The sequence below is a fragment of the Coregonus lavaretus genome (genome assembly GCF_964263955.1).
Source record: "Coregonus lavaretus genome assembly, chromosome: 36".
Classification (NCBI taxonomy): Eukaryota; Metazoa; Chordata; class Actinopteri; order Salmoniformes; family Salmonidae; genus Coregonus; species Coregonus lavaretus.
The window spans coordinates 3,816,480-3,832,749 of NC_140023.1; the positions used below are offsets into that span (position 1 = coordinate 3,816,480).

The 16,270-nt window shown below is 43.5% G+C and overlaps 1 protein-coding gene and 1 long non-coding RNA gene across 2 annotated transcripts in view; both read left to right on the plus strand.

The window, feature by feature from the left end:
* anapc1 (anaphase promoting complex subunit 1) overlaps nucleotides 1-16,270 on the plus strand; it is a gene marked incomplete at its 5' end in the record, with an annotated part of 57,004 nt that overhangs the window by 2,954 nt on the left and 37,780 nt on the right. The window contains 8 exon segments of the mRNA XM_084153030.1: nucleotides 7,580-7,787; nucleotides 7,790-7,893; nucleotides 7,897-7,905; nucleotides 9,849-9,923; nucleotides 12,776-12,784; nucleotides 12,790-12,872; nucleotides 12,874-12,929; nucleotides 12,932-13,040. Of these exon segments, the coding sequence (XP_084009156.1) occupies nucleotides 7,580-7,787; nucleotides 7,790-7,893; nucleotides 7,897-7,905; nucleotides 9,849-9,923; nucleotides 12,776-12,784; nucleotides 12,790-12,872; nucleotides 12,874-12,929; nucleotides 12,932-13,040 (653 nt within the window).
* Nucleotides 2,187-4,291, plus strand: LOC311110624. Its single transcript, XR_014610710.1, has 3 exons — nucleotides 2,187-2,336; nucleotides 2,558-2,766; nucleotides 3,949-4,291. It is a non-coding gene; the product is annotated as an uncharacterized lncRNA (long non-coding RNA).

Consider the following 16,270-nt stretch of genomic DNA (forward strand, 5'->3'; position numbering starts at 1 on the left):
CACGGGGAGCCAGTATGAAAAATGTATGCACTCTCTAAAACTGTAAGTCGCTCTGGATAAGAGCGTCTGCTAAATGACTAAAGTGTAAAAAATGTAGTAGGTAAGACACTACCCATGTAACAAATAATCGAACCCTCATCCAAACTATAGCAAATGGACCTTGCCCCTTTTTGTTTGAGCACCATTGGTCCACATTGGACTGATCTAAATTGCTAGTTGGGTCATGGGGTAGGGGCTTTCCGATGAGTTGGGACCTATTTTTCTATAATGTCGCCCGAAAATGATACACCCTACTGGTATGGAACGGTACTGACGCTCTCCTCTGAGTACATTTCTTATATTAACTTATCTGACCCCAATCTAAAATTCATAGCAGAGAGAAGTTGAGAAAAAATAGACTTCTTGGCTCTTACAGTCAACAAAAATAAAGAAAACAAGTTGGAGTCTATCCTCCGCAAGCCGCAGAGTAGGAATACACTTTTACGTGCAGACCATAATCACCCGCTACACCTTAAGCAGAGCATATCGGTGGGTCAATTCATAAGACTGTGATGTAACTGTTCATCACAAAGCTAATGATATGCGCACCAGGTTCCTGCAATGCGGGTATGATAATAGTGCCATTGAACAGGCCTATACCCATGCTAGAGAGACTGAACGTCAAAGCCTACTCACTGGCACTAATAGAAACCAGGACAAAACGCCCCCACATTTGTGTTTTTCCACAGAGTACAGCCCATGTGCTGGTCGCGTCAAATCCATTGTATTTAAACACTGGGGCATCTTCAAAAGTGATCCAAATCTACGAGAGTTCACAACATTTCCCCCTCGCATTTGTCTTAGCCGATTACGTTACGCACAGCATGCAGCTACCCAAGAAGCGTGACACTTGGCCCCAGGCCCGCCCAATGGCAATTACAAGTGTGGCCACTGTGTACATTGTGACAACATGACCAATACTACAGTTTTTTGCCACCTGAGAACAGGTACATTATACAAAATCGAAAGCTTCATTAATTGTAGCACCACAGGAGACTGAAAAGATTTGGCATGGGTCCTCAGATCCTCAAAAAGTTATACAGCTGCACCATCGAGAGCATCCTGACTGGTTGCATCACCGCCTGGTATGGTAACTGCTCGACCTCCGACCGCGAGGCACTACAGAGGGTAGTGCGTACGGCCCAGTACATCACTGGGGCCAAGCTTCCTGCCATCCAGGACCTCTATATCAGGCGGTGTCAGAGGAAGGCCCTCAAAATTGTCAAAGACTCCAGCCACCCTAGTCATAGACTGTTCTCTCTGCTACCGCACGGCAAGCGGTACCGGAGTGCCAAGTCTAGGTCCAAAAGACTTCTCAACAGCTTCTACCCCCAAGCCATAAGACTCCTGAACAGCTAATCATGGCTACCCGGACTATTTGCACTGCCCCCCCCCCCACCCCCACCCCATCTTTTTACGCTGCTGCTACTCTGTTAATTATTTATGCATAGTCACTTTAACTCTACCCACATGTACATATTACCTCAATTACCTCAACTAGCCGGTGCCCCCGCACATTGACTCTGCACCGGTACCCTCCTGTATATAGCCTCCCTACTGTTATTTTATTTTATTTCTGCTCTTTTTTTCTCAACACTTTTTTGTTGTTTTATTTTACTTTTTTACTTAAAAAATAAATGCATTGTTGGTTAAGGGATGTAAGTAAGCATTTCACTGTAATGTCTACACCTGTTGTATTCGGCGCATGTGGCCAATAAAATTTGATTTGACAAATGTCATATACATGCTCAAATGCATCTGTGGGCTGCTTATATTGGTCAAACTAAGCAACTAAGCACTAAGCATTGAAACTGCATCGCAGAACATAAGGTTGCTATTTGTAATAATGCTATGCTATTGTGCGCCATTGTATAGAAGCCAGCCATGGCGCACCTTCCTCCATGTGCTTTGTAGCCATAGAACACATCCAAATTTCACCAAGAGGAGGTGACATCGTACGTAAACTAAAACAATGAGAGGCATTCTGGCAGTACTCCTTAGACACTGGATCCTAAGGGGCTAAACAATGATTTTTCACTGTCCTTGTTTATATAATGTTGTTGCCTTGATTTTTTGGGTGGTCTCAGTGTCTCCAGATTCACAGACACCCAAATATCACCTATGTATATTTTGACACCCAGCTTTCTGACCACACACCTGAAGAACGTCTCCAGGATGGACGCGCTCGGCTTGCCCTTCCATTGTCACGCCCTGCATAACCAAAACAGGATGACCTCATCACCAGGCCTCCACTCATGGACACACTCACCCAGCATATCCAGCATGGCTGCTCGCAGGTGAGTTTATAGCAGGAGTCTTCAGTTCTGGTTCTGGAGCGCTACAGAGTGCAGGCTTTGAGTCAAATACCGAAATAGGATATGAATATGATATAAATAGGATATCTGCTGTCCCACAGGATTATACACAGTTTGAGTCAAACAGTTTGTCTCATTTACAACAACCACATTATGGACCATAACTAACCACCCTTCTGCTGTCTTCTGACCCATGTCTGTAGCCGGTCCCACTCCCCTAGCATGGCGGCACCCTCCTTCTCGGGCACGGTGCAGTTTAAAATGTCGTACCACTCATGTCCCCCAGAGGGCACAGCTTCCTGCCCTCTCCCAACAGCACGACCAACGAGTCTGTGCTGGTCCCAGAGATTAAGCCCATGGTGCCTGATCTATGCATTGAGCAGCTGTGGAGTGAGACGGCCTCCTCCCACAGGTCAGTGTATGACATTCACCTCTGCACAGCTGGCTACAGTGGTTGTCATGGATTCTGCTCTGTGGTCTAGTTGGCTGAACCACTCAGTTACATGTTACTGTAGGCAGGTTTCCATTGACCCAGGTTTATTAGACAAAAGCAATGTCGCATTTATTTATTTATTGCGACATGTTTAATGGAAACGGCAGATATAGGCAATATTTTCTGAAGATCGACAATTGTTATGGATTTTTCTTTTGCGACAAATCATGATGGAAACTGTGTTTTTCGATTAAATGATGATTGACGAATAATGTTGAAGGTACGCGAGCACGTGATGTCATGGCCCCAGTTGCATTTGCAAATAAATTATATTTCTGTACGTTTTCTTGGGGGTGGGTTGGGTGTGATGTCACTATGTTCAGCTGTTTTTATCGACACAAGATAGTTAAATGGAAACGCACCGCAGTAGGCAATTGTCCCATTCTGTTCCCCCTCTGCTTATCTTTGCATCTGTTTTCACGATCCCTGCTAAAGACACACCATTTAAAGCCAACCAGACTAATTGCTTTAGTGATTACGTAAAAATAGATGTATCATTTGAAAGTATCACGCACGCTGAATCAATAAAAAAACACCAACGTACATTTCTCACATATCCATGTAATCCAAAATTCACAGAAGAGAAGCTGTGAATGATGTTGTTACATTGACACAGATTACGTTCTCAAATACACTTCCATACTGATCAATGAGATAGGCGTCAGTGTATATTTTTGTACATTAACTAGATTCTACTACTTCTCTCTGGACCTAATTGAGGATTTTCTATATATTTTTTTATTTTTGGTACTTTTTACCCCTTTTTTCTCCCTAATTTTGTGATATCCAATTTGTAGTTTCAGTCTTGTCCCATCGCTGAAACTCCCGTACGGACTCGGGAGAGGCGAAGGTCGAGAGCATGCGTCCTTCGAAACACGACCCTGCCAAGCCACACTGCTTCTTGACGCACTGCTTCATCCCAAATCAGTTATTTTATTCTCAGGATATAGATGCCTTGCTAGTTCTGAAAGCCAATGGAAGCTTGGTTCTATACACTGGAGTGACACGGGTAACAAGAAAGGAGTGTTCACACTGTTTTTAAATATATATGTGTTTATCGGTGATGCAAGGTCAAATGGTCAAATCTATTTCTGTCCAAAGGTGAGCAAGGTGTTTGTCCCTGGCCTCCTGTCTCCGACCTTCAGCCTGTCCAACCACGTAACCCACCTGGGCACTCCCATGGAGAGTGTGAGCACTCCCGCCAAGGCCACAGGGAGACACATGAGAAGAATAGAGGAGGTACCACTGAGATGGGACGGAGGTGTATAGGGTTGGTTATTAGAACGATAAGCGTAATTACATTTTACATTTTTACATTTTAGTCATTTAGCAGACGCTCTTATCCAGAGCGACTTACAGGAGCAATTAGGGTTAAGTGCCTTGCTTAAGGGCACATCGACAAATTTTTCACCTAGTCGGCTCGGGGATTAGAACCAGCGACCTTTCGGTTACTGGCACAACGCTCTTACCCACTAAGCTACCTGCCGCCCCAGAAATCTGAAATGAATGCATCCAAATAATTATGCTGCCCTCATAGAAATTAAGTCAGATTTCTATGAGCGAGTATTACCACCAAACTGACAGCAGGCAGTAACTGTTAAAGGGATAGACCTATTTACCCAGTCAGATGAACTCATGGATACCATTTAAATATCTCTGCGTGCAGTTTGAAGGAAGTTGAAGATAATTTCTGGAGCCATTGTTAACTAGCGTTAGCGCAATGACTGCTCTGAGTTCATCTGACTCTGGATAAGTAGAAAATAATAGCTTAATTGCCAACATGTCGAACTATCCCTTTAATGCAAATGTTGTAATTTCAATCTGAATTACAGTGAAGAACCCCTCCATTTAAGCTGCAGTATTAGTATTAGTCTGCATTAGAGAAGCCAATGACTGATGGAGACTATTTATAGTCCTGATCAATACTCTAATTATATTTAAAGTCCAGACTGTGTTACATGTCTGTTTTTAAGGATATAGATTGGTACAAATGAATAAACTAACAGTAGGTTAATAAATTAAATACACTGAGTGGACAAAATATTAGGAACACCATCCTAATATTGAGTTGCACCCCCTTTTGCCCTCAGAACAGCCTCAATTAGTCGGGACATGAACTCTACAAGGTATTGAAAGTGTTCCACAGTTGTGTCAAGGTGTCTGGATGTCCTTTGGGTGGTGGACCATTCTTGATACACACGGGAAACTTGAGCGTGAAAAACCCATCAGCATTGCAGTTTTTGACACAGACCAGTGCGCCTGGCACCTACTATCATACCCCATTCAAAGGCACTTCAATATTTTGTCTTGCCCATTCACCCTCTTAATGGCACACATATACAATCCATGTCTCAATTGTCCCGAGGCCTACAAATCCTTCTTTAACTTGTCTCCTCCCCTTCATCTACACTGATTTGAAGTGGATTTAACTAGTGACATCAATAAGGGATCATAGCTTTCACCTGGTTAGTCTGTGTCATGGAAAGAGCAGGTGTTCCTAATGTTTTGTACAATCTGTATCTGTTTCATTCATTATGTAATTGCTGTAGAATGTAGAGCTGAAATGGATTAGTTCCCCCCAACTTGGCACTAATCATCTTGATTGTGTACATACATCCTGGGTAGGTGTGTCGCCCTGGTGTGTGTGTATTGATAGGAGTGAAAGTGGGAGGGTATAATGAGTGTGTGTGTGTCTGGCTGGTTGGGGCGTGAGTACTTGGACCTCAAGGGTTGAATGTTTCTTGAATGGATGCAAATTAATCCTTTTTATGAATTAGAGAGAGAAAAGCTCAGCCTGTGTATAGAACAGAACAGAACAGAACTGAGCAACAGAGGCCTGTCGGTATGTTTACTGGGTCCAATAAGGTTACAGCTCTCTGGGTCGACATTTCTACCTGCAAGGGGTAGTTTTGTCAAGACCGGTAAAGACGTGCCGTTCAGCCAAAGGATTTTCTCTCCCAGACCTGTCAGTCATTTCCATGCCCTTCTGAGCGAACCTCTTTTGACAGATGTTTTTGAAAATATTTGTAAATGTCAAAGTCCAACTAAATAGGTTATACTGATTTAGATTTCTATCCCTTGATATCTTAATGTATGTCAAATTATTAAGCAATATGTAACTTTCAGGAGCGTTGAATGACATGTAGGATGATCCATATCTCTGATGTATTTTATTTGTAGGAGCTAAGCAACGGCACAATGCTGAGTAGAACTATCCCTGACATTTCTACCTCGGAGCTCAGTAAGGTTAACACGACAATGTGCAAAACCATTGTGTGTGACGAGATTGTACGTTGGATTCGATGTCACACAGCTGAGTCATCCAGTGTTGATGGCCTGAAAATTCGGTTTAAGTGCTGCCAACCTCCCGCTGTCACATTGACATAAACCTAAGGGGATCCCACCGTTCCTCGCTCATACCTACACACCCACCTTTCCCCTGAACACACTCAGAACCCCTCATTTTTGTAATCCACTCTGTTATTTAGCCCCCCCCCCCCCCTCCCCAAATGTCTATTGACATTTCCTAACCTACCCACTCTCATATCTCCTGGCTCACCACATGACACACAAAGCATCCACACACAAAGCATGCACACACACACACTCTACTCTCTCTGGATAAGCCATTATGAGGACGTCAACACAGCAGCTACTCCACGCCAGGCAGTTCTAGGTGCTGTTTGTTATTGTGGCATTTCCGTGCCTTAATTCAGCCCAAAACCTCTGATTGGGCCCTGGAGCGTGGTTATCCAGCTCGGTTGGGGGGACAGGGGATGCCCTGGAACATGATGTTCATGAGGGTGGAAAGGAGGCACTGGGGAATAGATGATGGAGAGATGATTCTGCTGTGTTTAATAATGACTGTAGTGTTGGTATATAATGGAAGTCTGTGTTCAGGTACATTATTGCTAGAACATAAGACCATTTCTGTCAGTAGGTGGTATATTAACCTTGGTTCCTTCCTGGCTGACGTCTTTACTCCATCTAGTAATGCCGTTAAATACACCCTTTTGTCACCCTTTTAGTGTATCTGAAGATGGGGCACTTTTTTTTGGTAATTAACTTTGTGTCTATGGCGACCTATACTGAAACCATGCATGGTTCACACAGTTTTCCGCTGGTGACTTCTGAGCATCTGCTGATGCAGCGTTATCCACCAGAACATGCATGTACTGTATAACATGCTATGGGTCGTCTTTCTACCCAGCTGTAGTCAAGCATAATAGCGTATCATTCTACACTGTAATTGAGGAAATGGAGCACTCGGGGTGTACTGGTATTTGCCTTACAACCCTAATTGGCTTGTTGTGCGTTTTTTAAGGTCTTTGGCTTTGTTTAGACCGTGAACCTCCTAGTCTTTGATCCCCTGATCTTTTGTGTTGTGAAACCATTACCAATTACCACATAGTGTTGTTCATTAGTGCCTAATTGATCCCAAAGCCGGGACTTCTCAGTCTAATTAAGTGGCATTTCTCCTTCTCTGCCTTGACCTTTTGGAGTTTGTTGTCCAATTAGAGATTGTGGGTGGAGTTAATTACCTGTCTGATTGGGTGGACCTGGGAGACATCACGGACCCTGATCATTGTGGGGTCTGGAGCCCTTGAATCCTATATGTGTAAATTCTGTAAGAAGTTGGCCCGAATCCTAACTTGAGATTCTCATGCTTAACTGTGCAGACTTTTGTGTAATTTGATGCCAATGGAATTTCAATTACGCACAATAAATATAGATATATTATTTTAACCACTCCACTGTTAAAAGAACCAACCAAAATAACACAATTATACAAATGTACATTTGCTGTGTGATAACCCAATTGATGTCATTGTGCACCGTCTTCCATATGCTTCCTCATCCCCCTGGTGTTCTTAGTGACAAAGTGCCTCTGGTGTGCTTCATCCTGCCCAAGGACACGGCCATGAAGGTGCTGGTGAAGTGGACAACATCTACAACGCCCCCGGGGGCCCCAGCGCACAGCTGGAGTGGAACCTTTTTGTCACCTGCTTCATGACTCTCATGGGCTACAACACGGAGTGGCTGGGCTGAACACGCAATGTGAGTCGCCACGGTAACGGTGCTATCATTCACAGGAGAGGGAGTGACACAAAGTAGACAGTGCAGAGCCTGTTAGGAGGATAAGTCTTACTGAATGTACAGTATATACCCAAGTACAGTTGAAGTCAGAAGTTTACATACACTTAGGTTGGAGTCATTAAAAGTCGTTTTTCAACCACTCCACAAATTTCTTTTTAACAAACTATAGTTTTGGCAAGTCGGTTAGGACATCTACTTTGTGCATGACACAAGTAATTTTTCCAACAATTGTTTACAGACAGATTATTTCACTTATAATTCACTGTATCACAATTCCAGTTGGTCAGAAGTTTACATACACTAAGTTGACTGTGCCTTTAAACAGCTTGGAACATTTCAGAAAATGATGTCATGGCTTTAGAAGCTTCTGATAGGCTAATTGACATTATTTGAGTAAATTGGAGGTGTACCTGTGGATGTATTTCAAGGTCTACCTTCAAACTCAGTGTCTCTTTGTTTGACATCATGGGAAAATCAAAAGAAATCAGCCAAGACCTCAGAAAAATAATTGTAGACCTCCACAAGTCTGGTTCATCCTTAGGAGCAATTTCCAAACGCCTGAAGGTACCACGTTCATCTGTACAAACAATAGTATGGAAGTATAAATAACATGGGACCACGCTGCCGTCATACCGCTCAGGAAGGAGACACGTTCTGTCTCCTAGAGATGAACATACTTTGGTGAGAAAATTAGAAATCAATCCCAGAGCAACAGCAAAGGACCTTGTGAAGATGCTGGAGGAAACAGGTACAAAAGTATCTATATCCACAGTAAAACAAGTCCTATATCGACATAGCCTGAAAGGCCGCTCAGCAAGGAAGAAGCCACTGCTCCAAAACCGCCATTAAAAAGCCAGACTACGGTTTGCAACTGCACATGGGGACCAAGATCGTACTTTTTGGAGAAATGTCTTCTGGTCAGATGAAACAAAAATAGAACTGTTTGGCGATAATGACCATCGTTATGTTTGGAGGAAAAAATGGGGGCTTGCAAGCCGAAGAACACCATCCCAACGTGAAGCACGGGGGTGGCAGCATCATGCTGTGGGGGTGCTTTGCTGCAGGAGGGACTGGTGCACTTCACAAAATAGATGGCATCATGAGGAAGGAAAATGATGTGGATATATTGAAGCAACATCTCAAGACATCAGTCAGGAAGTTAAAGCTTGGTCGCAAATGGGTCTTCCAAATGGACAATGACCCCAAACATACTTCCAAAGTTGTGGCAAAATGGCTTAAGAACAACAAAGTCAAGGTATTGGAGTGGCCATCACAAAGCCCTGACCTCAATCCTATAGAAAATGTGTGGGCAGAACTGAAAAAGCGTGTGTGAGCAAGGAGGCCTACAAACCTGACTCAGTTACACCAGCTCTGTCAGGAGGAATGGGCCAAAATTCACCCAACTTATTGTGGGAAGCTTGTGGGCGGCTACCCGAAACGTTTGACCCAAGTTAAACAATTTAAAGGCAATGCTACCAAATACTAATTGAGTGTATGTAAACTTCTGACCCACTGGGAATGTGATGAAAGAAATAAAAGCTGAAATAAATAATTCTCTCTATTATTATTCGGACACTTCACATTCTTAAAATAAAGTGGTGATCCTAACTGACCTAAGACAGGGAATTTTTACTAGGATTAAATGTCAGGAATTGTGAAAAACTGAGTTTAAATGTATTTGGCTAAGGTGTATGTAAACTTCCGACTTCAACTGTACATAGAAGGGCCTCAGTCTAGGTCACACCAGTGTCACCAAAGCTGGCGCATCTCTGAAATAGATACATAGCTTATGCCACAGATGGTATGTTGCCAAGGCAACACAGGAAAGACCTATGCTGTTAATCACATGGTTAATGGGTCTGTAGCTCCACCATGCTCTTGACCTTTGTGTTCCCCCTCCACAGCTCCATTTTGAAGTGCCCCTCTCTCCTGTGATTGCACCAAAGAAGGCCCGGCCGTCTGACACGGTGTCTGATGAGGTAGGTATGGGTTACCACAAAAGCTGAGGAACATATGCACATCCAGCTACTTTATGCAGGTGATGGAGTTGTAGGTGAACTCGTGAAAAATGTAAAGGAAAATGTGCCATAGGCCATGCTGTACGTGGAAGTCATTAGATGTCACCAGTTCCTGTGACTTTCAAGCTCTGAATCCAGACGGGTTAAAAGGAGGTAGCGATGAGGGCAACTTCTGAGTGAATTTGTTTTTCTGTAATGCTTAATAGGAATACAGTAATATGTTGAGTGCATACATACAGGTAACTGACAAAATAAAGGAAACACTTCAGTAAACGAGGGATATAAAGTATATTGAAAGCAGGTGCTTCCACACAGGTGTGGTTCCTGAGTTAATTAAGCAATTAACATCCCATCATGCTTAGGGTCATGTATAAAAATGCCCAGTTGCCCATTATTTTGGCTGCCATGGCTAGAAGAAGATATCTCAGTGACTTTGAAAGAGGGCTCAAAGGAGCATAGGGGTTTTAAAGGGTGTGTCTCTCAGTCACCAGATCTCAACCCAACTGAACACTTATGGGAGATTCTGGAGCAGCGCCTGAGACAGCGTTTTCCACCACCATCAACAAAACACCAAATTATGGAATTTCTCATGGAAGAATGGTGTCCCATCTGTCCAATAGAGTTCCAGACACTTGTAGAAACTATGCCAAGGCGCATTGTTGCTGTTCTGGTGGCTCGTGGTGGCCCAACACCCTATTAAGACACTTTATGTTGGTGTTTCCTTTATCTTGGCAGTTAACTGTAGTTCACTACTTTGAAATGATTAAAACCCAAGTTGCTTAATTTTTTATTTGAAATTCTGTTCCAAGTGCAGTATAATACAGTGGGGGGAAAAAGTATTTAGTCAGCCACCAATTGTGCAAGTTCTCCCACTTAAAAAGATGAGAGGCCTGTAATTTTCATCATAGGTACACGTCAACTATGACAGACAAATTGAGGGAAAAAAGTCCAGAAAATCACATTGTAGGATTTTTAATGAATTTATTTGCAAATTATGGTGGAAAATAAGTATTTGGTCACCTACAAACAAGCAAGATTTCTGGCTCTCACAGACCTGTAACTTCTTCTTTAACAGGCTCCTCTGTCCTCCACTCGTTACCTGTATTAATGGCACCTGTTTGAACTTGTTATCAGTATAAAAGACACCTGTCCACAACCTCAAACAGTCACACTCCAAACTCCACTATGGCCAAGACCAAAGAGCTGTCAAAGGACACCAGAAACAAAATTGTAGACCTGCACCAGGCTGGGAAGACTGAATCTGCAATAGGTAAGCAGCTTGGTTTGAAGAAATCAACTGTGGGAGCAATTATTAGGAAATGGAAGACATACAAGACCACTGATAATCTCCCTCGATCTGGGGCTCCACGCAAGATCTCACCCCGTGGGGTCAAAATGATCACAAAAACGGTGAGCAAAAATCCCAGAACCACACGGGGGGACCTAGTGAATGACCTGCAGAGAGCTGGGAACAAAGTAACAAAGCCTACCATCAGTAACACACTACGCCGCCAGGGACTCAAATCCTGCAGTGCCAGACGTGTCCCCCTGCTTAAGCCAGTAGATGTCCAGGCCCGTCTGAAGTTTGCTAGAGTGCATTTGGATGATCCAGAAGAGGATTGGGAGAATGTCATATGGTCAGATGAAACCAAAATATAACTTTTTGGTAAAAACTCAACTCGTCGTGTTTGGAGTACAAAGAATGCTGAGTTGCATCCAAAGAACACCATACCTACTGTGAAGCATGGGGGTGGAAACATCATGCTTTGGGGCTGTTTTTCTGCAAAGGGACCAGGACGACTGATCCGTGTAAAGGAAAGAATGAATGGGGTCATGTATCGTGAGATTTTGAGTGAAAACCTCCTTCCATCAGCAAGGGCATTGAAGATTAAACGTGGCTGGGTCTTTCAGCATGACAATGATCCCAAACACACCGCCCGGGCAACGAAGGAGTGGCTTCGTAAGAAGCATTTCAGGGTCCTGGAGTGGCCTAGCCAGTCTCCAGATCTCAGCCCCATAGAAAATCTTTGGAGGGAGTTGAAAGTCCGTGTTGCCCAGCGACAGCCCCAAAACATCACTGCTCTAGAGGAGATCTGCATGTAGGAATGGGCCAAAATACCAGCAACAGTGTGTGAAAACCTTGTGAAGACTTACAGAAAACGTTTGACCTGTGTCATTGCCAACAAAGGGTATATAACAAAGTATTGAGAAACTTTTGTTATTGACCAAATACTTATCTTCCACCATAATTTGCAAATAAATTCATTAAAAATCCTACAATGTGATTTTCTGGAGAAAAAAAATCTCATTTTGTCTGTCGTAGTTGACGTGTACCTATGATGAAAATTACAGGCCTCTCTCATCTTTTTAAGTGGGAGAACTTGCACAATTGGTGGCTGACTAAATACTTTTTTCCCCCACTGTATTTATAGATGTATAAAAAAAAAGCAAATGACGAAGTGAAGTTGACTGTAAGGTAACCTGTAGTGCATTCATGTGGAATGTGAGTGGTGTTAAGAAAGCCATGGGCTGAAGTGACGTGACGCTGCACTGTAGCATGGAATCCTGGCAGGGGTCATGGCCCAGGTTCGGGAGTGCGCAGTTGAGATCGGGAGGAGTCGTGTAGAGTTCACCCTCTGTTACTTAAGAAAGGAAGTGCATGTAGAGGTCCTCAGGAAATGGATGATTCAGACCAGGCAAAAATATTGGTCCTTAGGAATTTAATTTAACACTGGGTGTCTGTGTGTGTCTTTGGATGTGTGTGTGTGTGTGTGTGTGTGTGTGTGTGTGTGTGTGTGTATATAATCCAGCAGGACTGGGACTACAGTGCTCAGACTACCACAGACAGATGGTGTTAGGACATGTGTGTGGTGCTGTGAGTCTGAAGTCTACCGAAACCTCTGGTTGTGAACAGTCTTCCTGCCCTGCGTCTGGACCCCTCTGCCCCGCTCTTCCCCCCACATCCCAGCCCCTGTATGTGCTGCACCTGCTCTATGAGGAGCTGAAGATGGACGAGGAGCGGGGGAGCGGGGGAGCGGGGCGGCGATCACTGGTGGGCCTCCTGCAACAGCTGGCCAGGTACTGGATGTTCTGTGTCTTGACAATCGGAAACCCAGAAATCTTGCTTAATTGCGTCAGATGCTTGATTAGGTTCTGGGGGGAGATGTATGAGAAAAGCTACTAACCAGTCTAGTGAAGTCTCCACCCCCCTAAATGAAACTCTCAGTCAAAGAATGGGCCACTCTCCTTCCGGAATTCGAAAGCTGCGAAAACCTGCAAAATCGTGATTTGTCCAAATGATCAGTGACTAATAATCGGTGTTAGTCGTCGCATCCCACAGTCTGTTGACAGACGTTACGATACCATCCTATTGTTACGTGCGTCTGTCCACGAGTGATAAACTCTCAAATGACCTCTGAATGGCTGACGCAAACTAAAGCAGGTCGCAGGTACATCTTTTTAATTAATCTATTCAATTCAGTACAAACACAACAATTTTCATGAAGCTCTTAAACATTTAAATTAAAAAGTATGCCTGATGAAGCACTGCTCAATGAAACCAGATGAATATGATCTTGTAAAACGTGTATATTAACAGGATTAGAAAATGGCATTAAAAGGTTTCAAGTAAGTCAAGTGGCCTTTTCAGCAGTCCCATTGACATTTTAAAAGAAGAGCTGAAGTGGTAGAATCAACTGGCACTTGAATTGCTTAGCCGTTATTTGGGCCTTTTTTAGTGTCCTGGTCATTTAGTGTTACCAGGCTGGTAGACACAACAGTTAGTGCTTCAGCCAATAGAGTACAACAGTATGATTCATAATACCCATAACAGGGAAACAGTTCCAATCGTTTTTCCTCCATTCATTCTTCCCATAGGGGATTTTAGAAACACTTAAAATAAGGGCTGTGTTTTGTGTAGGCTTACCCTGGCGTGACGTTTTGATAACCGTGCAAACCTTTCTAAGACAAGGTGACTTTTTATCAATATATTCACCTTTTTTTCATTGTCATTGCTATACATACTGTATAAAGAGTTACAGTAGCTAAACTAAAGCACAAACCAATCTGGCAACCCGGCTAGGCCTGTATGGCAATGACCTCACTACAGCTAACCCAGCCTGAAACCCCCACATTACAAGCAGAAGTATTAGTGGGTCTTAAATAGGGTTGTTACGGTTACCGTATTACCGCCACACTGGCGGTCACGAGCCATGACCGCAGTCAAATTCCGCGTGACCGTTTATTCATGGTAACTAGGCTTCTCCAAGCTCTGATGCTGATCATTAGTAGCCTACCAAACATGATAACTGCCGTGTACTCAGCACTCTATTGTCCCTCTAATCACTCTGACATCAATGCAAATGTATTTGAAAATCAAATCAAGCACTTCATGAGAGCCCATGGGCTCATGTTGCGCAATATTTTTATAGGCAATGCAATTGCATGAGAAAACAGAGTTTTGATGGCCTCTATTAAAAAGAGGATCCCATCTGCTTTCTATAGGCTAGGCCTACTATATTTATTTATTTATCAACTTTCCTAATATTAAGCACATTGCTTCACTTTACAACAGGAGTATAGCCTACCTGGCTGGTATGAAAATGAACCACGGGAAAAGCTCCTCCATTCGCTATTTAAGTGCATATATGACATATTTTTTCCCCCATGCCCCTGTTCCGAGACAGGTGCATGGTAATGGTCCATTCTAAATAAAAACGAATTTAACACATGTATTATTTAGTCTGATGGGTGAAAATATTAGCCTATCACTTGTGAATGATGTATTATCACTTGTAAATGATGCCCAGCGTGTGCAGCAAGGCAAGAAACAGCGCATGCCTTTTTTTGGCTACTTTCTCAAATCATAGTTGCACACCACACAGTGCATTCGGAAAGTATTCAGACCCCTTGACTTTTTCCACATTTTGTTATGTTACAGCGTTATTCTAAAATGGATTAAACATTTTTTTCTCATCAATCTACACACAATACCCCATAATGACAAAGTGAAAACAGGTTTTTAGAAATGTTTGCAATTCTATAAAAAATGTAAAACAGAAATACCTTATTTACATAAGTATTCAGACCCTTTGCTATGAGTCTCGAAATTGAGCTCAGGTGCATCCTGTTTCCATTGATCATCCTTGAGATGTTTCTACAACTTGATTGGAGTCCACCTGTGGTAAATTCAATTGATTGGACATGATTTGGAAAGGCACACACCTGTTTATATAAGGTCCCACAGTTGACAGTGCATGTCAGAGCAAAAACCAAGCCATGATTTCAAAGGAATTGTCCGTAGAGCTCCGAGACAGGATTGTGTCGAGGCACAGATCTGGGGAAGGGTACCAAAACATTTCTGCAGCATTGAAGGTCCCCAAGAACACATTGGCCTCCATCATTCTTAAATGGAAGAAGTTTTGAACCACCAAGGCTCTTCTTAGAGCTGGCAGCCCGGACAAACTGAGCAATCAGGGGAGAAGGGCCTTTGTCAGGGAGATGACCAAGAACCCGATGGTCACTCTGACAGAGATCCAGAGTTCCTCTGTGGAGATGGGAGAACCTTCCAGAAGGACAACCATCTCTGCAGCACTCCACCAATCAGGCCTTTATGGTAGAGTGGCCAGACGGAAGCCACTCCTCAGTAAAAGGCACATGACAGCCCGCTTGGAGATTGACAAAAGGCACCTAAAGACTCTGACAATGAGAAACAAGATTCTCTGGTCTGATGAAACCAAGATTGAACTCTTTGGCCTGAATGCCAAGCGTCATGTCTGGAGGAAACCTGGCACCATCCCTAGGGTGAAGCATGGTGGTGGCAGCATCATGCTGTGGGGATGTTTTTCAGCGACAGGGACTGTGAGACTAGTCAGGATCGAGGGAAAGATGAACGGAGCAAAGTAGAGAGAGATACTTGATGAAAACCTGCTCAAGAGCTCTCAGGACCTCAGACTGGGGCGAAGGTTCACCTTCCAACAGGACAACGACCCTAAGCACACAGCCAAGACAACGAAGGAGAGGCTTCGGGACAAGTCTCTGAATGTCCTTGAGTGGCCCAGCCAGAGCACGGACTTGAACCCAATCGAACATCTCTGGAGAGACCTGAAAATAGCTATGCAGCGACGCTTCCCATCTAACCTGACAGAGTTTGAGAGGATCTGCAGAGAAGAATGAGAGAAACTCCCAAAATACAGGTGTGCCAAGCTTGTAGCGTCATACCCAAGAAGACTCAAGTCTGTAATCGCTGCCAAAGGTGTTTCAACTAAGTACTGAGCATATAGATTGCAAAATAGTTGGGAAGAGATTTT